General features: G+C 42.0%; 1 protein-coding gene across 1 annotated transcript in view; it reads left to right on the forward strand.

Moving 5' to 3' along the window:
* Nucleotides 1-25604, forward strand: part of ptprq (protein tyrosine phosphatase receptor type Q) — a 266871-nt gene that overhangs the window by 203717 nt on the left and 37550 nt on the right. The window contains exons 45-49 of the mRNA XM_070901512.1: nucleotides 2534-2607; nucleotides 11401-11500; nucleotides 12263-12391; nucleotides 17482-17526; nucleotides 25347-25373. Of these exons, the coding sequence (XP_070757613.1) occupies nucleotides 2534-2607; nucleotides 11401-11500; nucleotides 12263-12391; nucleotides 17482-17526; nucleotides 25347-25373 (375 nt within the window). The remainder of the gene's footprint in view (nucleotides 1-2533; nucleotides 2608-11400; nucleotides 11501-12262; nucleotides 12392-17481; nucleotides 17527-25346; nucleotides 25374-25604) is intronic.

The following is a 25604-nucleotide window of genomic DNA, read 5'->3' on the forward strand; positions in this document are numbered from 1 at the left end:
TAGAAGAAGTGCTGACTTGAACGTATTTGATACACAATTGGTTTAGTCAACCATCGCCACATCTGTCTGGACCACATCCAGCATTATTAGGCCTTGCTCTCTTCTGCCAAAACCACCTTGAATGCAAAAATAACTCCAAGCTTCCTTTTGCCAGTACAAACTGTCTCCCATGCGCTCTCCACCCTCACCTCCAGCAATAAGTGCAAGAAGCTTATGGACTTCTTTATCACTGAGATTGATACCATCCTTTCAGCTGCCTCTGTTGCATCCCCTCTTCTCCTTGCCCATCAAGCCAAACTTCTCCCAAGGCTCCCTTCTGCACGCCCTGAACCTTCTTCATTATGTAGCTTCTGTCCTATTTCCCCTCATGCCCTCTTGTCTTGTCCATGAGACCTATCTCCTGCTCTTTCAAACCCATTCCCAATAAATCGATGACCACCTTCCCTTCCTAACCCCCATGCTAACCAACATTAGCGTCCTCGACCAGGCCAAATTCCCCAGCATTGAAGCACTGACCACACTTGATCAGCTCCGCTGGGCAGGCCACATCGCTCGCATGCCAGACACGAGACTCTCAAAGCAAGCGCTCTACTCGGAACTCCTTCACGGCAAACGAGTCAAAGGTGGACAGAGGAAATGTTATAGAGACACCCTGAAAGCCTCCTTGAAAAAATGCAACAACCCACTGAAACCTGGGAGTCCCTGGCCAAAGACCGCCCTAAGTGGAGGAAGTGCATCTAGGAGGGTGCCGAGCACCTCGAGTCTCATCGCCAAGAGCATGCAGAAACCAAGCGCAGGCAGCAGAAAGAGTATGCGGCAAACCTGTCCCGCTCACCCTTTCCCTCAATTACTATTTGTCCCACCTGTGATAGGGACTGTGGTTCTCGTATTGGACTGTTCAGTCACCTGAGAACTCATTTTTAAGAGTGGAAGTTATTATTTAAATGGAGAAAGATTGCAAAGTGCCACAGTACAGTGGGACCTGGGAGTACTTATGCACGAAACACGAAAGGATAGTATGCAGGTACAGCAAGTGATCAGGAAGGCCAAAGGTATCTTGGCCTTTAGTGCAAAGGGGATGGAGTATAAAAGCAGGGAAGACTTGCTACAGCTATATAAGGTATTGGTGAGGCCACACCTGGAATACTGTGTGTGTTGGAGAAAGCCTTTTGATCTCTGTCTATTAAGAGAAAGATTAAAAGAGAGGCAGCGTTATAAAAAGACAGGCTTTTGAAACAGAAAGGCTGCAAGGGTAGTCAGGTTTGTTAAAGGGAAAGCTGTGAGGGTCTTTGCTGAGACAGAGATTAGAAATGCTGAACGATAGTTAGAAGACATCTTGTTGAAGTCAAATAAGAGGACCCACCGATGTGGGGAAGTGTAACATATTCTTTATTTTGTATCATTATTTGAAGATTAGTTGTACAATTGAAGAAAATTAATCTGGTCATAACTGTTGCTTTGTATTAAATAAAGCAGCGTAACAATTTTTGTATCAGCCTCATCTCACAGAATGTTTGTTCGGTCTGCCTTCAAAGTGATTCAAGAAAGTATACATGCAAAAGAAAGAGCTTGCATTTATATAGTGCTTTCATGACTTCAGTACATCCCAAAGCACATCACAACCAATAAAGTATGTTAAAGTATAGTCACTGGTAGTACAGGTGCAACGTCCCGACTCCGGAACTCTGAAAACCGGAATTGTCCAAAAACTGGACATTTTGCACATAGCTGATGGAGTCATCCGGAATTATTGTCCAAAAACCAGCCATTTTTGAGGCAAAACCTGAAATCCGGCACGGTTTCGGTCAAGAATCCGGATTTCAGACTATTGATTTTCTTGTCTGAAATGCGGAAAAACCCAAAAACCAGAACGGATTCAGTCCCGAGGATTTCGGATTTTGGACATTGTACCTGTATAGGGAAATGTGGCAGCCAAATTGCACAAATCAAGGTACCACATACAACAATTAGATAAATGGCCTGGTAATCTGTTTTTGGTGATGATATATGTGAGATAAATGTTGGTCAGGACACCAGGAGAACTCCCTGCTCTTCTTCAAATAGTGCCATGGGATATTTTATGTCCACCTGAGAGAGCAGACAGGGCATTGGTTTAACATCTCATCTGAAAGACAAGACTTCTGACAGTGCAATACTCCCTCAGTATTGCACTAACTGTCAACCTAGATTATGTGCTCATGTCTCTAGAGTGGTGATTGAACCTACTGGCTTAGAGGTGTGAGTGCTTCTATTGAGCCAGGGCTGTCATGAATAGCTGGCTCAGATCACAAGAGGGTAAGTTGTCACATCAGGGTCCTGTTATTGTACAAACAGATATAGGGCAGTGTGAGACAACAGCCATAAAAAAGTAAGACGCTCAGACTTGCTGATGGGAGTGACTGATGCCACTGAATCTGAGAAAGTATTTAAGCTATCCAAATTTGTAACAGATGTACAAGTACTTGGAAATAAATGTCTAAAGTTATTTTACAGTCAACTTCATTTGTAATAAATTTGTCATTTTTTCTTTTAGATTCAAATTTCGAGCAACAAACTTTCAAAGTCAATTTACTGATTCAGATTACTCTGATCCAGTCAAAACCCTAGGTAATATATTCAAAATAGAATTGAAAAGTGTTCTTTTTTTTTGGTAATATACAATGCTAAGGTCTATTTGAATTCTTCATTTATTATGGTGCAAGTGTTCCACGTTCATATGGAGGGATCATAAATTGAAGTTAACGTTCCATGTCATGTTCTGCCAATGTATTTTGGCATTTTCACAATGGTTCCAACATTGATCTCATAAAAAGTAAGCAAATATCCATAGATATAGAGATAGAAGGAGAATATCTCCTAAATCTCCCTGTGGTCCTTCCTCCCCAATACAGGTACAACGTCCCAAATCTGACAACCTCGGGACTGAGGCTATTCCAGTTTTTGGGTTTTTCCGGATTTCGGAAAAGAAATCCAACGTCCAGAAACCAGCAACCTCGGGGCCGAGTTTCGAGTTTTGCCGGATTTCAGAGAAGAAATCCAACGTCCTGAATCCGGCAACCTCGTGGACCATTTTCAGGTATTTCCGGATTTCGGAGGCAATTGAACATCCCGAATCCGGCAATCTTGGGGACGATTTTCGGTTATTTCCGGATTTCAGGGAAAATCCGACATCCCGAATCCAGGCCAAGGCCGGGCCAGTTTTCGTATTTATGTATGAAAAGATATGTACATAAAATTTAATTAAAATATGAAAAGGAATGTACTCAAAGCATGAAATGGAATAAATAAAGGTTTTTATTTGGTAAACAGTACAGGTATGAAACAGACTAAATACAGATTTTATTTGGTAAACAGAGTACAGGTAGGAAATAGAATTCAGGTACCCTGTAATGTAAAAAAATAATATTCTTCCTGTGATCCACTTCCTGAGTAAGCTGCACAGAAATAGTTACAGGTTACACTTGGCTGGAGGTTGTGCATGAGGGAGAGCTTGGGGTAGAGGGCTCAGCTATGATATCTGGGGCTGAAGATGGGATTTTCAAGTGCCTTGGGCACTCTGCTGCGATACCCTCTTAAACATATCAAATAATATTCATTGTTTAAGTAATTTGGGCTTTTGTTTGATTAATTTTTCCCTAATTTTATATACCTGCATTATTTCCTCTTCACTTATGAAGTTTTGTTGCTATAGGGCATTCATTAATTCATGACAAAGGTTGATAGCTTTGTCGATGGACACTTTTTCCACTTGAGTATCAGCATCGTCATCCTAACTGCTTTCATCCTTTTCCTCTGGATGCAAAACCATGCCTACAATTTCTTCATCTGTCACTGCATGCACAACAGGAGCATCATTGTCTATGTCCATGACTTCTGTGACATCATCTTCATTCAATTCGAGCACAGCTTCACAAGTCAGCCCTTTTGCGTATTTCAAAAGTTCAACAATCATTTTCTTCTCTCTGGACACATGAAAACCTTCAAAGTCATCAGCAGCATCATTGTCAACATAGTTGCTGACCAAAGGTTATGCCAAGCATTAGTCAAGGTGTTTCTAGTTACCTCATTCCACGCATCCGCAGATGCCCATATGGCGTCCTTCACAGAAAAACCTTTTGAGAATGCTATTTTCCCCATGCCTCTGTTCAGAGCACTAAGCAAACACCTCATGAATTCCTTTTTGTAGAGACACTTCATTGATCTCAAAATTCCTTGATCCATTGGCTGTACCAGTGCTGTTACATTGCAGTCAGAATCAGGGGAAGTCATAACACGGAACAGAGAAATGGCGGACCAATTGAACAAGTACTTTGGTTCGGTATTCACTAAGAAGGACACAAACAACCTTCCGGATATAAAAGGGGTCAGAGGGTCTAGTAAGGAGGAGGAACTGAGGGAAATCCTTATTAGTCGGGAAATTTTGTTGGGGAAATTGATGGGATTGAAGGCCGATAAATCCCCAGGGCCTGATGGACTGCATCCCAGAGTACTTAAGGAGGTGGCCTTGGAAATAGCGGATGCATTTACAGTAATTTTCCAACATTCCATTGACTCTGGATCAGTTCCTATCGAGTGGCGGGTAGCTAATGTAACCCCACTTTTTAAAAAAGGAGGGAGAGAGAAAACAGGGAATTATAGACCAGTCAGCCAGATATCGGTAGTGGGTAAAATGATGGAATCAATTATTAAGGATGTCATAGCAGTGCATTTGGAAAGAGGTGACATGATAGGTCCAAGTCAGCATGGATTTGTGAAAGGGAAATCATGCTTGACAAATCTTCTGGAATTTTTTGAGGATGTTTCCAGTAGAGTGGACAAGGGAGAACCAGTTGATGTGGTGTATTTGGACTTTCAGAAGGCTTTCGACAAGGTCCCACACAAGAGATTAATGTGCAAAGTTAAAGCACATGGGATTGGGGGTAGTGTGCTGACATGGATTGAGAACTGGTTGTCAGACAGGAAGCAAAGAGTAGGAGTAAATGGGGACTTTTCTGAATGGCAGGCAGTGACTAGTGGTGTACCACAAGGTTCTGTGCTGGGGCCCCAGCTGTTTACACTGTACATTAATGATTTAGACGAGGGGATTAAATGTAGTATCTCCAAATTTGCGGATGATACTAAGTTGGGTGGCAGTGTGAGCTGCGAGGAGGATGCTATGAGGCTGCAGAGTGACTTGGATAGGTTAGGTGAGTGGGCAAATGCATGGCAGATGAAGTATAATGTGGATAAATGTGAGGTTATCCACTTTGGTGGTAAAAACAGAGAGACAGACTATTATCTGAATGGTGACAGATTAGGAAAAGGGGAGGTGCAACGAGACCTGGGTGTCATGGTACATCAGTCATTGAAGGTTGGCATGCAGGTACAGCAGGCGGTTAAGAAAGCAAATGGCATGTTGGCCTTCATAGCGAGGGGATTTGAGTACAGGGGCAGGGAGGTGTTACTACAGTTGTACAGGGCCTTGGTGAGGCCACACCTGGAGTACTGTGTACAGTTTTGGTCTCCTAACCTGAGGAAGGACATTCTTGCTATTGAGGGAGTGCAGCGAAGGTTCACCAGACTGATTCCCGGGATGACGGGACTGACCTATCAAGAAAGACTGGATCAACTGGGCTTGTATTCACTGGAGTTCAGAAGAATGAGAGGGGACCTCATAGAAACGTTTAAAATTCTGACGGGTTTAGACAGGTTAGATGCAGGAAGAATGTTCCCAATGTTGGGGAAGTCCAGAACCAGGGGACACAGTCTAAGGATAAGAGGTAAGCCATTTAGGACCGAGATGAGGAGAAACTTCTTCACCCAGAGAGTGGTGAACCTGTGGAATTCTCTACCACAGAAAGTTGTTGAGGCCAATTCACTAAATACATTCAAAAAGGAGTTAGATGAAGTCCTTACTACTCGGGGGATCAAGGGGTATGGCGAGAAAGCAGGAATGGGGTACTGAAGTTGCATGTTCAGCCATGAACTCATTGAATGGCGGTGCAGGCTAGAAGGGCCGAATGGCCTACTCCTGCACCTATTTTCTATGTTTCTATGGGAGGTAAATAGATTTCATGGACATTATCCTTTACGAGAAGTTCAGCATCAGGATGTGCTGAGCAATTGTCTCGCAGCAAGAATATTTTGCAGTTTTCTTCAAGGCTAGCTGCCCTACAATGAGCACTCGCCTGGGGAACAAAATGCTTCCAAACCAGTTTAGAAAAATTACCGGGTTACCCACGCTCTCTAATTAGCATAATACTCTCACGCCCTTGAAACATCTTGGGACGTTGGCTTTTCCCGATGACCATAAGCTTACACTTATTTATGTGTCCCAGTCACATTTGCACAAGCAAGCACAGTCAATCTATCTTTGTCATTTTTTACACCTGCTAACTGCAATTCTTCTTCTGTTGCTAATGTCTTTCTCGGTATATGACGCCAAAACAGTGCTGTCTCGTCGGCATTATAGATTTGCTCAACCGAAAGGTTTTCATCAGCATTTAGTTTAACAAACTCATCTATATAACTTTCATCTGCCTCATGATGTGCTGAGGCTCTTTCACCACACACTTTCAATTGTCTAATGCCTTGATGCCTTTTAAATTTGGTTAGCCAACCTGAAGAGTAGTTACATAGGGCCCAAGTTTCCACATGATTCGCGCCTGATTTTTAGGAGCAACTGGTGGAGAACGGACTATTTTAGAAATCGCAATTCTCCACATTTTTTTTTCTGCAGTTCTAGTCAGGTAGAACAGTTCTAGTTTAGAACAGAATTTTTTCTTCAAAAGGGGGCGTGTCCGGCCACTGACGCCTGATTTGAAAGTTTCCACAGTGAAAATGTACTCCAAACTAAAGTAGAATGGAGCCAGTGAAGATTTTTGCAGAACTGTAAAAACCTGTTCTACACATTAAAAAATCAGGCGCAGGTTACAAATTAGGCGTCCAGAACGAGGTGGAGGGGAGGGGGGGGGGGAAGGGAACTCATTAAATTTGACAATAAATCCTTATTTATACTTCTACAGATATTATACAAATAAATCCAACCTGAATAAACATTTATAAGCCAAGAAAAGATTAAATAAACCATCTTCCTACCTGTGTGAAAGTGCTTCAACCAGGGAGAATTCTGCAGCCGTTCGTGCCGCTGAGCGGGAGCGGGGGGAGAAAGCCGTTCATGTCGCTGAGCGGGAGGGGGAGAGAGAGAGAGAGGGAGGGAGAGAGGGGGAGGGAGAGAGAGAGAGAGGGGGGGGAGGGAGAGAGAGGGGGGGAAGGGAGAGAGAGAGAGAGGGGGGGGAGGGAGAGAGAGAGAGGGGGGGGAGGGAGGGAGAGAGAGAGAGGGAGGGAGGGGGAGAGAGAGGGGGAGGGATGGGAGGAGAGGGGGAGGGAGAGAGAGAGGGAGGGGGGGAGGGAGGGGGAGGGATGGGAGGAGAGAGGGAGGGATGGGAGGAGGGGGGGAGGGAGAGAGAGAGGGAGGGGGGAGGGAGGGAGAGAGGGGGGGAGGGGGGTGGGGAAGGGAAAGGTCAGGTCGGATCGGATCCAGTCCGGGAGTCGGGTCCAGTGGGGGGGGGGGCGGGTCGGGTCGGGGAACAGGAGCGCGGGTCGGGTCGGGTCAGTCGGTGGGGGTGGGGGGAGCGGGTGTCTGGTCGGCGGGGGAGGGGGGGAGCGGGGGTCGGGTCTGGCCGGTGGGGGGGGGGGGAGCGGGTGTCGGGGCGGGCCGGGGCGGGGGGGGGAGCGGGAGTCTGGTTGGGGGGGGGGAACGGGTGTCGGGTCGGGGCAGTGGGGGGAGCGGGTGTCGGGTCGGGTCTTGTCGGGGGCGGGGAGCAGTAGCTGGCCGTGGGCGGAGCCTTATCCACGCAGCCCCAGTGAGGCCATTCAGCCAGGGCTAGGGGCTGCGTGCTTCGGGCCCCTCCCACACAGTTCGGCGCCTGGAGCTACTGCACTTGCGTGCCCACTGTAGCACGCATGTGTAGAGGTCCTGGCACTGTTTTCAGCGCCGGGACCTGGCTCCGCCCCCCCCACAGCTCGTGCTGGCTGCGCCGAGGGCCAGAGGACCTGTAAGTAGGTGGAGAATACCGAGGATTTTTTTAGGCGCCGTTTTAGGCGCGAAAAACGGGCGCCCAGCTCGGAGGGGCGCCCGTTTTTTTTTTTGTGGAAACTTGGGCCCATAGAGTTTCAATCCCCAGTTCTGCATGGAATATCTTGGCTTGTTGCATCACCATTGGGCCAGACAAAGGAAGCTTTTCACTTCTCCTCTGTCGCCACCATTCCATCATTACTCGATCCAACTATCACTTTTAGACATGCATAGTTTTTCTCTTACTCATTTCTTTCTGAACGTCATTTTCTGCATCAAACTTCATGATCTGTTCTTTCTGTTTTTTTTATATCATAAATGGTGGAGATTCCAGTACCGTACTCCTCACTCAGTCTTCTCACGGAATACCATTCAGCATTGCACATAGTAATTAAAAGTTGTACATTTTCTGCACAATGATTATTGTTCGCTCTTGTAAGTCCATAATACTTATTCTTTATTGAGGTTTATATAAATAAAAGAAAGCTTTGTATTGTATAATTTTATTTAAAAGTTTTTAAGTTAGAGGACTTAAAAGACAGTAAATATTTCATTGCTGATTGTTAAACAGCTTCAATACATCAACAAATTTGGTAGAATACCACTGCGAATCATCTTCCTAATTGCTTAATAATTTGAATTAGAATGTAATGTCCATTACAAAATTTATTCCATGACGTAGTCAGTATTAATTCTTCTGCAGAGCGAATTTTATGGTATAAAACCATTCATTCTGGCTTCTGATGTCAGTATAACATAAGCATGTTAACACAGTAATATCAGTGACTCTCTTTGATATGCCCCAATTGTCTCAAGGACATATTAGCAAAGTTATTTCCAATCAACTTTGTTATATGAAGAATAAGGCCGCAGGGATCAGCTAGACTCCAGCAATAAGGGCAGAACCTCCTCCCACCTCTTACAATGCCTATGTTGCCAATGGAGCCAATGGAGCAGAGCCGGAGCTGGGATTTCCCTATACAGGGAGTTGACACTTTTCCAGCTTGGAAGGAACCCAATGTATTGTTGAACAAAGACATGCTGAGAGCGATGAGAAAAAACAGCCTCCAAATGGGTACGAGTGGGCCCCCATTAGGGGCAGGGGGGCACCGTGGGGTGAATAGTGGTCCATGAGAGGGAAGCAGCCTGGACCCTAAAGAAAGGTTAGTCCTTTCTAACAAAAAAATGAATTAGCCTTATACAGGGGGCAAAAGGAACTACGGAGTCTGCCCCCACTCCTTTCCGGATGCAGGCAGGCACTAGATTTTATGGCCACGTGCAGCAGGTGGGCACCAGAGATGTGCCTTTATTGACACAGGTACCCACCAGCCCAATGCAAATGAGGTAACCCCTGTAAAGTCTTAGCTTTTGCCAGCCTTACTAATTAATAGGTTCAAGAGTCAAGTGTCATCAACTTTAATACTTTATTGAAAAATATGAGTATAATCAATCACAGTAAGCCAAGCAAGTAATATACGTCTATATACTTACAAGCAGACAACCCGTTGGATAGGCCTAGTATGTCTGGGCTTGACCTCCAATGACTTCAGTCCACTAAGATGCCCAGGTTATGCCCACTAATAAACAATTCCTTTCACCTGGCAGGTCCCTGTCTTTTTAATTGTTCAAAGGCAAATCTAAGACAATTGCTGGGGCCCCATTCTTATCTCTATTTCTCACAGTTGCCTTAATTCTGTTGGGCTGAGCTCATTCCTTTTACTTCAGTATTTTTCCATTACTCCTAAACTTTCTTAGCTTCTGTTAATCATGTTAGTTCATTAAAATCACGCTGTTATTTATTTCTTTAGTTTGCATTGTGGTTAATTATAAGCTGTCTTTGGTGCATTTCTTCTGCTTTCGTAATCTTACCTCCCTTTGCGAGCAGGTTTGTTCAGGAGTGCGTTTCCTATCTGCATTGCCAGCAAAAGCCTGTTCAGCTCTTTCTGCCTGTTCTCATTTAGGCTAACTTCACATACCCATGATATCAGTGTTAGCCATTTTCTACTATAATCCACAAAATCTAACCCCTTACCCACCCCCCGTTGACACTTCAAACTCCAGCAGGGAGTTGGGAATGCTGAATTTTGGGGGCTAATATTTTTACATTATGCCATTTATATTAGATGCTAACAATACAAGCCATTATAAAAAGCTGTTTCAAAAAATTACATCAATTATGCCACTGCATTTAACTCTATAAGTTGGAACATAAATATATTTGGAACATGTTAATCTAATTGGTATTTAAAGAAATTTTGCATTGAAATGTTCAGCAAGTGCTTAGTATGAATTTTCTTTTAGCTTCAGTTACAAGAAAGAAATGCTATGCCACAGGGTCCAGCATACCAAAGGGTTAAACATGTTTTCACAGCAACTCTGATTTGACTGAGTTTAATGAACCTGTATAAACAAGACTTTGTTGCTTCGTCCAGTTCAAAGCAACTATTGATGGAGAAACAAGTGTCTTGTGTTTTCCCAGTTATACTTTGCATTATTTTCTGCAGTTCTTAGATGTGTTTGTTCATTGTTTTTGCTGGTCAAGAGCACTAATGATTTGAAAACCAGACAGCCAATTTTAACGGTTAAGTCACATTATATGTGTTCATGCTGTAAAAAGGGACTGACCCTAAGAGTCTCTAATCACTGTTTTCCCCTGACCTAAGGTTACTTTTCACTTTTTAAATCATGGTTTAAACTTATGACATATTAATTCCTATCTGAGTGAATGCATTCTTAGTTATCACTTTATTAATGTTAGAAAAGTTGATTGCATTTATATTTACGATGTACTTTGCTAACTTTACGATATAAATCTGACAAAGTAGCTAGCTCATTTATACTTTGCCTGGCAAGTGGGCAGTTAAATTCGCCCAGGTTACTTGCCTTCCATGGATGCCGGGAACTCTCAGTCTCTCATTTTAACATACTCAACTGAGTAGGTGGCAAGGACACCCACCCAAAGCCATATGCATGTTATGTCCCTATGAAGTCAGTGGGATTTAAATGAGACCCAGGAGTTAAAATACCAGGCCTCATTTCCAGACCAGCAGGTGAGTTTCTAACTTACACTGCTGGGCATCTGCTGGGAACTGGCCCAGGAGTCTATCAGAAAAATACTTTGGCACTTTATTGTCTTTTAAAGTCTGAACACATTTGCAATGTGCCAAAATTTCATGCATGATGCTAATCCTATGGTATTTTATTTCGGTACAAGACAGTTAGTAAAACAGCAGTGTGAAGTAGTAGCGCATTTGCTATTCCATCCATTTTTATTACGGATAGTTGTATTTATATGTCATGTAAAATGTGTTTTTTTTTTATATACTTTATTCTTGCTATTACAGCCGAAGGTCTGTCAGGAAGAACTACTGAAATAATCCTTGCAGTGACTTTGTGTGTGCTTTCTGTCATTCTCCTTGTGATAGCTATCAATGTGATTGCAAGGTAGGAAGAACACATCTTATAAACTCTTGAAACTTTTTAACATTTGTAAAATCAACTCACCTCACAGCTATGTTGGGGAAGTCCAGAACCAGGGGTCACAGTCTAAGGATAAGGGTAAGCCATTAAGGACCGAGATGAGGAGAAACGTCTTCACTCAGAGAATTGTGAACCTATGGAATTCTCTACCACAGAAAGTTGTTGAGGCCAGTTCTTTAGATATATTCAAAAGGGAGTTAGATGTGGCCCTTACGGCTAAAGGGATCAAGGGGTATGGAGAGAAAGCAGGAATGGGATACTGAAGTGCATGATCAGCCATGATCATATTGAATGGTGATGCAGACTCGAAGGGCCGAATGGCCTACTCCTGCATCTATTTTCTATGTTTCTATCCTGACAATTGCATCTTACAGTTAATTAAAATACTGTTATTTATTTAACATGAATAATATCTGATGGGATGCATAATTTCCCATCCCACCTAGATTTCCCTAATGTCTCTGTATACCTGCAACATAGCATCAAAGTAGGTTAGTAGCTTGAAAATACTCTGGCTACCAATGCTGCCACAAATGTGCCACTTACGAGAAAAAACAAATCCTCAATACTTTTGCATTGTTTTACCAGAGTTCAAATCAGGTCCAGTATGTAAACTTCTTACAATTTATATCCTCTTGTAGCCAAAAGGATGGTTTTATATTTTTAATAATCTCTTGTGCTCTGTATTTATACTGAGTATTGTTGGTGTCTGTAATCCATGTACAGAATAAGACAAAAGCAGAAGGAAGGAGAGACATACTCTCCAAGGGATGCTGAAATTATTGACACTAAATTCAAGCTGGACCAGATGATTGCAGTGACAGACCTGGAACTAAAGGAGGAGAAGCTGACACGGTGAGCTTGCGATATCCTAGCAACCAAAGGGTCCTGACCCTATTCTGACCTGTACTTGTTTGGAAGTGTTTGCAGTGCTGTTATTTACTGAGGTCACTCAACTCCTTTTTGCAAGGCCAAAGTCCATCTTTTAGACAATTCACACCAGAATACATAAAAGCAGTCAATTTCCTTGGGCATGAAAAAATGCAGCAACACATTGTTTCTGCTTTAAAACTGAATAGATGTCACTAAATTTTTAATTGATTTGTTAAGCAGCTATTTTAAAGATACATTATTTTAACATGACAAATTGTAATTATGTTTTACTCTTGAATTGACCTGTGCCTTAATTGGTCGAACAAAATAAATTAGAAGATCAATCAGTGTACAGGGATAAGAGAGCTGATTGAGAAGTGTGAATGTATTAAAGAGTGAACGTTAGCATGTAACTACTTCCCTTAATCAGCTCCCTGCCTGTGTACATGACATACAATTACGTTTATATTTTGCCTCCTTAATTGTGATTTTCTTTTTAAATACACATTCCCTCAAAAGTACACTACATTTTGCAACTTTTTAAGGAGATATTTTTTAAAATAAAATACTTTATTCTGACATAAAATTAAAATTGTACATTCCACAATGTACGATAAAAAAAAGTCAAAGCAATGATCAATTAAAAATGTAATACTGGAGGTGTTGTGTTTGCGAACATAACATTTAGAAAGTTTGGGGGGTGTGTGTGGGAAAGTAATACAATTCATCTTTGAATAGATTAAATAGATACAATTAAATACATTGGCCTAGACTTTTTACCACCCTTCCCATACCGATTTTTTTGAAGACCAGGGGCAGGTTGAGGTAGACATGTTCAGGGACATGTTCACTGTTTCCCCACTTCTTTGCGTCTTTTGCCTGTTACCTGGTGTCCAGGATGCTGCGTGCGTGAATTATATGCAAATTATAGAAATATGTCCTCCAACATGTTTCTCGTGATTTGTGTCCTTTGATTGAGCAGGTTGGGCCTGTACTCATTGGAGTTCAGAAGAATGAGAGGTGATCTCATTGAGACATATAAGATAATGAGGGGGCTCAACAAGGTAGATACAGAGAGGATGTTTCCACTCATGGGGGAATCTAGAACTAGGGGGCAAAATTTTAGAATAAGGGGTCGCCCATTTAAAAATAATCTGTGGAATTCTCTTCCCCAGAAAACTGTGGAGGCTGGGTCATTGAATATATTTAAGGCGGAGATAGACAGATTTTTCAGCGATAAGGGAGTAAACGGTTATGGGGAGCGGGCAGGGAAGTGGAGCTGAGTCCATGATCAGATCAGCCATGATCTTATTGAATGGCGGAGCAGGCTCAAGGGGTTAAATGGCCTAATCCTGCTCCTATGTCTTATGTTCTTATTGATTGTTGGACAAAAGGACAGCCTGTTAAGCCCAGCAGGTCAATTGTTCTCCTGATAGCAGCTTGGGGGCCCCAGTTTCTTTTCTGTTGACATCAACACTGGTACTACAAGAATAACAATTTATATTTTTATAGCGCCTTTACAGTAATAAAACATCCCAAGGCACTTCACAGGAGTGTTAGCAAACAAAATTTGACACCAAGCCATGTAAAGGGATTTTAGGGCATATGAGGTAGGTTTTAAGGAGCATATTAAAGGAAGAAAGAAAAGTGCAGAGGTGGAGAGATTTAGGGAGGGAATTCCAAAGCTAGGACGTAGGCAGCTGAAGGCACGGCAGGCACTGGTGGATCAATTAAAATCGGGGATGTTCAATAGGCCATAATAGACAGCCCACAGAGGTCTAGGGGGATTATCGGGCTGGAGGAAATGATAAAGCTAATGAGGGGCGAAGCCATGGCGGGATTTGAAAACGTGGATGAGAATTTTTAAATCGAGGCATAGCTTAACTGGGAGCCAAGGAAGATCAGCAAGCACAGCGGAAATGGGTGAGCGGGACTTGGTGAAAGTTATAAACATAGAAACATAGAAATTAGGTGCAAGAGCAGGCCATTTGGCCCTTCGAGCCTGCACAGCCATTCAATAAGATCATGGCTGATCATTCAATCTCAGTATCCCTTTCCTGCTTTCTCTCCATATCCCTTGATCCCTTTGGCCGTAAAGGCCATATCTAACTCCCTTTTGAATATATCTAACGAACTGGCCTCAATAACTTTCTGCGGTAGAGAATGCCACAGGTTAACCACTCTCTGAGTGAAGAATTTCTCCTCATCTCGGTCCTAAATGGCTTACCCCTTATTCTTAGACTGTGACCCCTGGTTCTGGAACTCCCCAGCAACGGGAACATTCTTCCTGCCTCTAACCTGTCTAATCCCGTCAGAATTTTATATGTTTCTATGAGATCCCCTCTCATTCTTCTAAACTCCAGTGGATACAAGCCCAGTTGATCCAGTCTCTCCTCATATATCAGTCCTGCCATCCCGGGAATCAATCTGGTGAACCTTCGCTGTACTCCCTCAATAGTAAGAACGTCCTTCCTCAGATTAGGAGACCAAAACTGAACACAATATTCCAGGTGTGGCCTCACCAAGGCTCTGTACAACAGCAGTAAGACCTCCCTGCTCCTATACTCAAATCCTCTCGCTATGAAGGCCAACCTGCCATTTGCCTTCTTCACCGCCTGCTGTACCTGCATGCCAACCTTCAATGACTGATGTACCATGACACCCAGGGCTCGTTGCACCTCCCCTTTTCCTAATCTGTCACCATTCAGATAATATTCTGTCTTCCTGTTTTTGCCACCAAAGTGGATACCTCACATTTATCCACATTATACTGCATCTGCCATGCATTTGCCCACTCACCTAACCTGTCCAAGTCACCCCGCAGCCTCTTAGCATCCTCCTCACAGCTCACACCGCCACCCAGCTTAGTGTCATCTGCAAACTTGGAGATATTACATTCAATTCCTTCATCTAAATCATTGATGTATATTTTAAATAGCTGGGGTCCCAGCACTGAGCCCTGCGGCACCCCACTAGTCACTGCCTACCATTCTGAAAAGGACTCGTTTATTCCAACTCTCTGCTTCCTGTCTGCCAACCAGTTCTCTATCCACGTCAATACATTACCCCCAATACCATGTGCTTTAATTTTGCACACTAATCTCTTGTGTGTGACCTTGTCAAAAGCCTTTTGAAAGTCCAAATACACCACATCCACTGGTTCTCCCTTGTCCACTCTACTAGTTACGTCCTCAAAAAATTCTCGAAGATTTGTCAAGCATGATTTCCCTTTCATAAATCCATGCTGACTTGGACCGATCCTGTCACTGCTTTCCAAATAAGCTGCTGTTTCATCTTCAATAATTGATTCCAACATTTTCCCCACTATTGATGTCAGGCTAACCGGTCTATAATTTCCTGTTAGGGCATGGACGCCAGAGTTTTACATGACCTCAAGTTTATGAAGGGTAGAGTTAGGGAGGCCGGGCAGGAGTGCATGGAATAGTCAAATCTAGAGGTGATAAAGGTATGGATGAGGATTTCGGCAGCAGTTAATTTGAGGTAAGGGTGGAGACAGGCGATATTCCGAAGGTGGAAATGGGCAATCTTAAGTGACAGAACGGATGTGAAGTAGGAAGCTCAATTCATGATCAAGCATGACACCAAGACTGCGAACAGACTTGGTCAGCCTTAGACAGTTGCCAAGGAGAGAGATCAAATCAATGGAAAGGGAACTGAGTTTGTGGTGTGAAGCGAAGACAATGGCTTTGGTCTTCCCATTATTTAATTGGAGGACATTTCTATTCATCCAGTGCTGGATGTCGGACAAGAAGTCTGATTGTATAGAGACGGTAGAGGGTTCGAGTGAGGTGGAGGAGTGATAGAGCTGGATATCATCAGCATACGTGTAAAAACACGCGTTGTGTCGCCAGATGATGTCATCAAGGGGCAGCATGTAGATGAGAAATAGGAGGGGGCCAAGGATAGATCCTCGGGGGACACCAGCGGTGACGGTGTGGGATCGGGAAGAGAAACCATTGTAGGTAATTCTATGATTGCGACTGGAAAGATAGGAATGAAAGAGCATGGCTTTCTTGTAGACTGAAGAGCACGATTCATAATTCTAATTTTTCAGGCAGCATGGATGCATTAAAGGCCAGTAATTGCTAAATTCTCTCCCCATTTTGGTGAGACTCCCCAACATAGCCTGGGAGCCAGCCCACATTTAAATGACCCAGAGTCTAGAAGGTCAGCTTCAGTCAGGCGCTCAACTCCATGGTGGGTTGAAGTCTCATGCCCCGCTGGATCCCCCATCCTACCCATTCCCCCCCAGTGATGAATCCCAATCTCCATTGAGGAAGAAAGCCTAGATCACTTTCTCTGAGTGTCGGTATAAGTAAGGTGCACACTCACTTTCCCTGTGCACATATCTGCATTTTGAGGTTCTAGAACCGAACGCAAACTACCCATGCCTGCAGGTGTCATTCACATTCCTGCCCCATAGATTGCAAATAACAAATTCAGAAACGTGCACTCGGACAGTTTTACTTGCTGATTCCAATTTCTTCACATCGAATACACACAGAGAACGTACACCGGTTAGATCTTATGAAACATGCACTGTATGGCTGCACTGCAGTTCAGGATAGTGAAGAGAAATGATGAAGCAGGAGAACTAAAATAAATGAGTAAATTGGATGTTATTTTTCTATTTAACTAGATAACTAAACCTTTTCTTAGGACTTTGGTGCCCTACTCTCACCAGCTTTGAATAGTTTCTGTTTCTCCTGGGTTTTCTATGAGTATTTGCATCTATATAGGTCTGCTAAATCACTAATGTGCAATTACTACTATCCCTACGTGAGTGACCATGTTTTAGAGCATGAATTATTTGGTAAATGTGGTACATCTGGTGTGGCAATGTGCATTCACCTGTGCTGGTGCTTTGTTTAAAGAATTGCTTATGTTGTTCAAGAATTTAGTTGGTTGGCTTGCTGACAACAGTGTCTGCATGTTACCAGCACATGTTCTGACATAAAGACAAAATGTTAAAGCATGCTTGGCGCACTGACTTTCAATATCAACATTCTAGTTATTTTCAAACTAACATTCTGATGGCTCCTTTCTTCCAGTTATTCCTCGTTATTCTTTAGACGCAAGGAAATTTATGTCATCCAGTAAGTGAAGTGCTCAGTCTCTTGAAGTGTTGCTATCCTGTCATATTATGGTGCAATTTCATGCAAAAGTATATCGAGTTACAGTAACAGGAACTGTGGAATTGGCAAAATACACCACCAAACTTAAGCATTTCAGGACACTTCAGTAACCTGAATATCAAAACACTTCCAAAACAGCTTGTTGGGTGTGATTTCAGAATAAAGAGGCAATGGAAGGGAGTTAAAGACGAGCATCCAATCTGCTACCAATCGGTTTGCGACCCCACCAATGTTGAATTTCACCACATATGTCCTTAGGACTGATCTGCCAACCAGTGGAAACAATCTTTCACTATTTGCACTCTCAAAACCTTTAAGAATTTTGAAAATCCCTTAGATTAAAATGGAATTGGTAAAATTCAATCTAGTAACCTCCTTCAAGTTCAGGGATAGTACCAGCCTGCTCTTGTTACATTTTTTCCCCTTCTTACTTGTTGACACACAGGCATACACACAACCACACTGTCTTGCATTGTTTGAAGATGTCTTAGAGTCAGTAATCTTAACAAATGTTCCACATCTATTACAGTAGGCTTGTCAGCCTTGGCAGTTGGCTAGAACAAGATAGCAAGATCTGGAGTTGTAACAAAGAAGCCTAGATGCATATACTAAACAGTGTAATTTCACACATGCTGCCAGAGGCATTCTCCTGTCTTTACGGAAGGCAGACTGAAAAGCACTTTAGTGACAGGAAGCACAATTGCAAACCAAGAAACTGAGTTATTTTACATAACATAAATGAATGGATAAAATACACCTTTCACAGTCAGGCCCATTAGTTTCTAATCACTTCTCATTCCATGAAAATAATAAAAATCCAAACTATATTGACACTCTGGGTGACCCCTAATATCAAGCTAGCTAACCCCAAGACAAGTAGTTCAGTATTTTTGGTTACAAGCATTGCAGGTTCACTATCTATCATTCTCGTGTCTCTGAAAGGGAGAAAAAAACATCCCCTTCTGTATGTTAGGTCTGGAGGGGTTGACCCATCTAATTGAAATGCTTCCAGTTTGTTGTTGGAGCCTAGGAGATCCAGTTGTCTGCTGGACACATTGAATGAGAACTCTCCTTGCTGATGGTCTACCTTACAACTAATTGATTCCAATAGTTTGCTTTGCCATTGTCTCAAAGCTACAGAAACTTGCATAGATAAATTAACACTTCAAACCAAGGACGTGACCTTTCTTTCTGTGTTTGCTGGTGACTGTTAAATCAAAACTGCTGCAATTTAAAATTATGAGAAGTATTATAAATTGACAATTCTACTCAAGCAATACCAGTGCAATCCAAAATGTTACAGTAATTCTTCCTAACAGTTCCTTGCACCAGAACTGCTACACACACCCAGAAGGATGCAGTTAGTCCCCTTGAGGAGGTGATATCAGTTGAGTTAGAGAGCACAGGTGAGGTGGAGCAGGAGATTGTGCCAGAGGAGGATCAGAAACCTGATACCCAGATGGCTATATGGATGGTAGGAATGACCCTCTCTGTACTTTGGGAAATCTAGCACCACTGTAAAATTGGGTAACCATTGTAATGCTCCTGTTGCTATTCAATATGAAAGTGCTGGCCTTGCTCAATAATACATCAAGTACATGTCTGTTACATTTGAATGCAGCAAATTGGCTGCAGAGGACCCCTATACTAGCCTAGAAGGAGGCAGACACAGAAGGTTGAGGGAGGAGGTGACCTTAAATGCAATAGGTATGTTGTCCCTATAGTGGAGGTTAATGGCAGGTCTGCTTGCAGCAGATTGATCAGGTTTGCAACTGTTTCCCTGCTGAACCAGAGCCTATGGAGATAGTTCTGCTTGTTATTGCTAGGTAACAGTATCTGGCCCTTCATCTTCCAGTAGAATGGCAAGTAAAAAAAAAATGCAGAAAGCCTTTTAAACAAACCTTTCCCAAAAGGCACTAACCTTGCTGACTATTATTGTCTCTTTTAAGCAGGGTGGCCTAGCACTGAGAGAAAGCTGAGAAATTGAGGATTCCATCATAATGTCTCCATTTGCATTGTATTTCACTATCATACAAAGCTCTCTTGCATTCTGTATGACAGCAAACAACACTATCGGGAAAGCATGAATGGGTGGGGAGGTCACATAATCCCTTTTTTGGGCATTGGCTCAGACAGTTCCCACTGATTACATTTTTGCTAGAATTTGTGCTCTTATATTTGAAGTACTATATAATCATATCATTTCTAACATTTTGTATGTTTGATGGCGATCTTTAAATATTTGATTGTAACATTTTCAAACAAATGTGCAATATTTTTGAACTCTTCTCTTTTCCTCTTTCATATTTAGTGTTACCCTCTCCGTACAATAGCAATCTACTGGCTTGTGCCTTTCATAAGCTTTTATTTAAGATGAACTTTGTAGTGGCAACAATGTTACCGGTTCAGCTTTGATGCCTCATATTTTATAACCAAGTAATATAATATAAGTATATAAATAAAGACATGCAGTTACACATGTATAAGGCCTAAATTAATAAAAGGAACACATTAAAGTGTGATTTTTCTTCACTGTCCATCATACTGTGTACCATGTCTTGTCAAGGTATGCTGAGTACACGGAGAGGAGACCATCATTTTTGGTTAACAACGAATGTGTGACATAATATGGACATCTGATGCCAGGGTGCATAAGATCATATTGGGCTCAATTTTCCCCAAAGCTTTTTTTTGGCGTACTTGAAGAGTTATGCCTGTTTTTTGAGGGCCCAAGTACGTCAAAAAAAAGTTCTAAGTTTCCCCGTTGGATTTCTTCATTTTGGCATGGCCGAACCTGTCCTTTAGTTTTGGGGATGGAGCCTTGATCTGCGGCAAAAAGATTGGGTTGCCATGGTAACCAGGGACACAATGCGAGCTGAGGCTACAAAGTGAAACATACAGCCAGCTCGCAACACATTAAAACATATTGCATCAACTTAAAAACATATTAAAATATATTGCAGTAACTTACCTCCAATTATTAAAGCCGGTCCCACTCCCTGCCCCTAGCCCTGGCCGAAGGGCTTGCCGGTTCCAGTGCCGCCCCCCCGCAGCCCCGAGTGCCTTGCCAGTCCGATCCCCTGCTCGACCCTAGCCCCGAGTGCATTACCGGTCCCGCTCCTAGCCCAAGCCAAAGGACTTGCCGGTCCGCTACCCATCCCTATCCCAGGCCAAATGGCTTCCTCCCTCCCAGTCCCCGCACCTAACTACATCTGAAAGGCTCCCCCTCACTCCCTCTCCACCCACCCCGCCCCACACGCCCTTCCATCCCCCACCTCTCTCTTCCCCTCTCTCTTACCTTTCCTGCTGCTGCTGTCCAGTCATCTGCTGCACTTACCTGTGCCGATTTCCTTACCTGTGCCGATTTCCTTACCTGTGCCGATTTCCTTACCTGTGCCGATTTCCTTACCTGCGCCGATTTCTTTAACTCTCCGGAAGTTTTTTCTTCAGAGACCACATACGCTGGCCTAAGCAGAACTGGAGTAACTCTCAGCTGGCCAAACTTCCCTAAATGGCAAGAATTGGTGCGGGTGGCAGGTTATGCCCCCTTTGGCTGAAAAAAAAACTAACTGAGTTACGCTGGTGCAAATTGATTGGGGAAACTGTGGATTTTTAACTTAGGCCAAAATAAGCAGCCTGCTCCAAAAAAACATCGCAAATCACTGGGGAAAATTGAGCACATAATCTGTACCTTCTTGAAATACAAATATGCAGTTTATAGGGCCATAACTTTCCCAAACTAAAGTATAAAGTACTTCTGCTAAATCGCACAGGATTTGAATCAATTAAATATGAAATAACTTCAACAATGAATTGCAGTTCCATGAAATGTAAGATTTTTAAGGATAAGAATCGCTCTGGTTACTGTGTGAAGTAAAATTGTAAATATGATCTCTTTGAATGCATGTAAAATGTTGTTGCACATAATGACCAGACGAATTATTCCTCCTTTGCAACTGTTTTAATGCTAAATGGAACATTGTAGAGTTTATCATATTTGATACCTGTGTTTTCTTATAATGGCAACACTGGTTGATGATAGCTTATAGAAGTTTACAAAATGATATATCTTCATCATTGCATTTTACATTTTAGAATTTCCTATTACTGCTAATAAATCAATACATTTGGTGGACTGCAATTTCTTGGCAAACACTTGCAGTATACACATTAGTATAGTTATGGAAAACAAGCATTGCGTTTATGACCATAAAAAATTTAATAAAAAGTCATTATGTGCCCAGCTGTGAGATTCAGCTATAAAATTGCTTGAAGTAAAATCAATACTCTAAATGTGAAATACATATTTGGAAAAAAGCATAAAAATATACCATGTGAACATCTGTGAAAATGGACAGTATAGTAATTTATATGGGTTTTAAAGGATAGACTCATACAAAAATTAAAAAGTTAAAAAAGTGAATAAAACTCGATAGTAATAAAAAGTTAATGCTTCCAGTTGTGAAAGCTCATTTAAACAATTTCACCAAACGTTTTTTTAAATGTAGAGAGCATAAAAGTAAATATGTGGCCCTGAAATTCCTGGGGTTCTTATTCCAACTGTACCAGCACTCACTCTGTTGGGGTTTTTCAGATTCAATGGGAGAGTACACCATTTGCATAGGGCAGGTGGGTGTAACCACCACTTAGGGTACATCTCTTGTACCCAGCTGTCCATGCTGCCCATCCACCTACCTGCCGGGAGTTTCCCAGGACAACCAACTCGAACCCAGCCATTATATCTTTGGCCCACTGAGCAAAGGGGATAATCTTCAGAATTTGTTTCTAAAATTGGGTTGTCTTCAGGGGCCCTGGGCATTTGCCTCGTCTGGACCCCACCAAACTGCACCCACATACAACATTACGGGGACCAATATCCCTCCACTCATTTAGCATATCCTCCACACAAATACATGTGGAATGGCCCTGCGCCCTGCTTGCCATTTGCCTTGTAAAAGGCAGATAGTTCCACCCTTTATATTTCAATAAAGAGACACCCCAAAATGGCAGAGACCCAGCATAACTAGATCTGCACTGTTTCCTTGGGGATTCTGATGGCCTCCAGCCAGAGTTATGTTGGGAGACCAGCAGAACCCTCGTGGAATTTCAGGATCAGTGTTTGTTATTCAGCAACACAGAACTACACATGTATGTCATTTAGATATATCTAAAATACATATGCAGGTAAGATTTCAATACGTTCTAGATTCTTACTTTCACTTTATACTGGTGCTGACTCATCCTGAAATATAGTTCTAAAGCTGATACCTCATCAAAATGGCCTTGATTCATGTGTAAACATAAGAATTAGGAGCAGGAGTAGGTCATTCGGCCTCTCACACCTGCTCCCCCATTCAATAAGATCATGGCTGATCTTCTACCTCAACTGCACTTTTCCTGCACTGTCCCCATATCACTTGATTCCCTTAATTTCCAAAAATCTATCGATCTCTGTCTTGAATATACTCAAAAACAGCCTCCACAGCCCTCTGAGGTAGAAAATTCCAAAGATTCATCACCCTCTGAGCGAAGAAGTTTCTCCTCATCTCAGTGCTAAATGGCCGACCCCTTATTGTAAGACTGTGACCTCTGGTTCTAGACTCCTCGGCTAGAGGAAACATCCTCCTTGCATCTACCCTGTCAAGCCCTGTTTCAATGAGATCACCTCTCATTTTTCTAAACTCTAGAGAATATAGGCCTAGTCTACTCAATCTCTCCTCATAGGACATTCCCCCATCCCAGGAATCAGTCTGGCGAACCTTCATTGCACTACCTCTATGGCATCTATATCCTTCCTTAGGTAAGGAGACCAAAACTGTACACAATACTCCAGGTGCGGTCGCACCAGGGCCCTATATAATTGCAGTAAGACGTCTTTACTCTTATAATCAAATCCTTTTGAAATGAAGGCCAACATACCATTTTCTTTCTTAATTGCTTGCTGTACCTGCATGTTAACTTCCAGTGATGTGTACAAGGACACCCAGGTCCCTCTGAACACCAACATTTCCCAATCTCTCACCATTTAAAAAATATTTTGCTTTTCTATTTTTCTTACCAAAGTGAATAACTTCACATTTCTCCACATTATATTCCATTTGCCATGTTCTTGCCCGTTCACTTAGCCTGTCTATATCCCCTTAAAGCCTCTTTGCATCCTTCTCACAACTTACATTCACACCTAGCTTTGTATCATCAGCAAACTTGGATATATTACATTTGGTCCCCTCATCCAAATCATTGATATGGACTATGAATAGCTGAGGCCCAAGCACTGATCCTTGCAGCACCCCACAAGTTACAGCCTGTTAACCCAAAAATGACCCATTTATTCCTATTCTCTATTTTCTATCTGTTAACCAATCCTCAATCCATGATAGTATATTACCCCCAATACCATAAGCCATAATTTTGTTTAATAACCTCTTGTGTGGCACCTTAAAGAATGCCTTCTGAAAATCCAAATACACCACATCCACTGGTTCCCCCTTATCTATTCTACTAGTTACAACCTCAAAAAAATCTCTAATAGATTTGTCAAATATGATTTCCCTTTCATAAATCTGTGTTGACTTTGCCCAATCCTATTATTATTTTCTAAGTCCCGTGTTACCACGTCCTTAATAGATTCTAACATTTCCCTACTGTTGATCAGGCTAACTGGTCTGTAGTTCCCTGTTTTCTCTCTCCCTCCTTTCTTAAATAGCGGGGTTACATTAGCTACTTTCCAATCTGCGGGAATCGTTCTAGAATCTCTGGAATTTTGGAAGGTGACAACCAATGCATCCACTATCTCTATAGCCACCTCTTTCAAAACCCTAGGATGTGGGCCATCAGATCCAGGGGATTTATCGGTTTTCAATCCCATTAATTTCTCCAGTACTATTTTTTTTACTAATACTAATTTCTTTCAGTTCCTCATTCTCGCTAGACCCTTGTTAAACCTTGGTAAGCCTTGACTGAGTTTTGGCTTTTTGACAATGGACCATTACAATGAAGCCTGATGTTGTCCTTAACTGATGACTACACATGCACAATCAATAGTGAAAACCATGGATGATTTTTCCTTTCCCTAACTCAATTGTAGCACATCTTCGACTGCCCAGCCAAGTTGAGCTAATTTAGCGCAGTCCACAGATTGTGCCTGGCACCTTCACTATTCTATATGGTTCACCTAATCACAAGATAAACTCACTCAGTCATTTAATCTATTTTAATGCAAATCACCATAATTGAATTCAACATGTGTACATCACTGGAAGAAAATAGGAACATTTAATTTGGATTCACTGAATAATGTGCATTCATATACAAATTAAATGACTTAAATGAACTGTAAAGTCCAATTCAGAGCAAAGTTTTAAATAAAATAATAACAAGTCACATTAGTCCTGGCCTGACTTCACTTTCAATGCAATACAGTTAAAGAAATAATCAAAATCTATGACAGTAAATTAATATTAAACATTAATAATCATGTAAAAATCAGCTTATTTTTAATAATGAAGTTTTATAAGTATGCATGTTATAGCATAGTTATATCGCCTTATATTAAATTCAGATAGAAGACACGTTTTTCAGGCCTTAATAATCTGCATCTAAAAACATTTATATTCATTTAATTAAAAAGTGGACATGATGTATTTCCTATTTTCAGAAAGCATATTATTGCATATTCCACAACTTTGTTACTTTTTTGTATAATGTAATGATTCTAAAACAAATATAAAATGTATTTAGAAAATACTTTTACAAAACTTTACAAAATCTCTGCATTACAGGTTACTCAGTTATCGGAAATCTCTCAAGTAAGTATTTGCAAATTTCTCTGTGGTTTTTGTTCATAGTTTGATAAAAATCTGATCTGTGATTTCTTTTCCATTTTCTGTCAGATTAAAAGCCAAACTTCCAACCAGAGTATAAATCATAAAAGCATGACCAATTGCATGGTAATTGGAGAAGGGCTTTTTGTCTCCCTCTGGAGTGAACCTTACATGTCTGTGTTTCAGCTTTGGAAGCAATACGGGTTTATTTAAATT

Source organism: Pristiophorus japonicus, chromosome 15, assembly GCF_044704955.1.
Source record: "Pristiophorus japonicus isolate sPriJap1 chromosome 15, sPriJap1.hap1, whole genome shotgun sequence".
Taxonomy (NCBI): Eukaryota; Metazoa; Chordata; class Chondrichthyes; family Pristiophoridae; genus Pristiophorus; species Pristiophorus japonicus.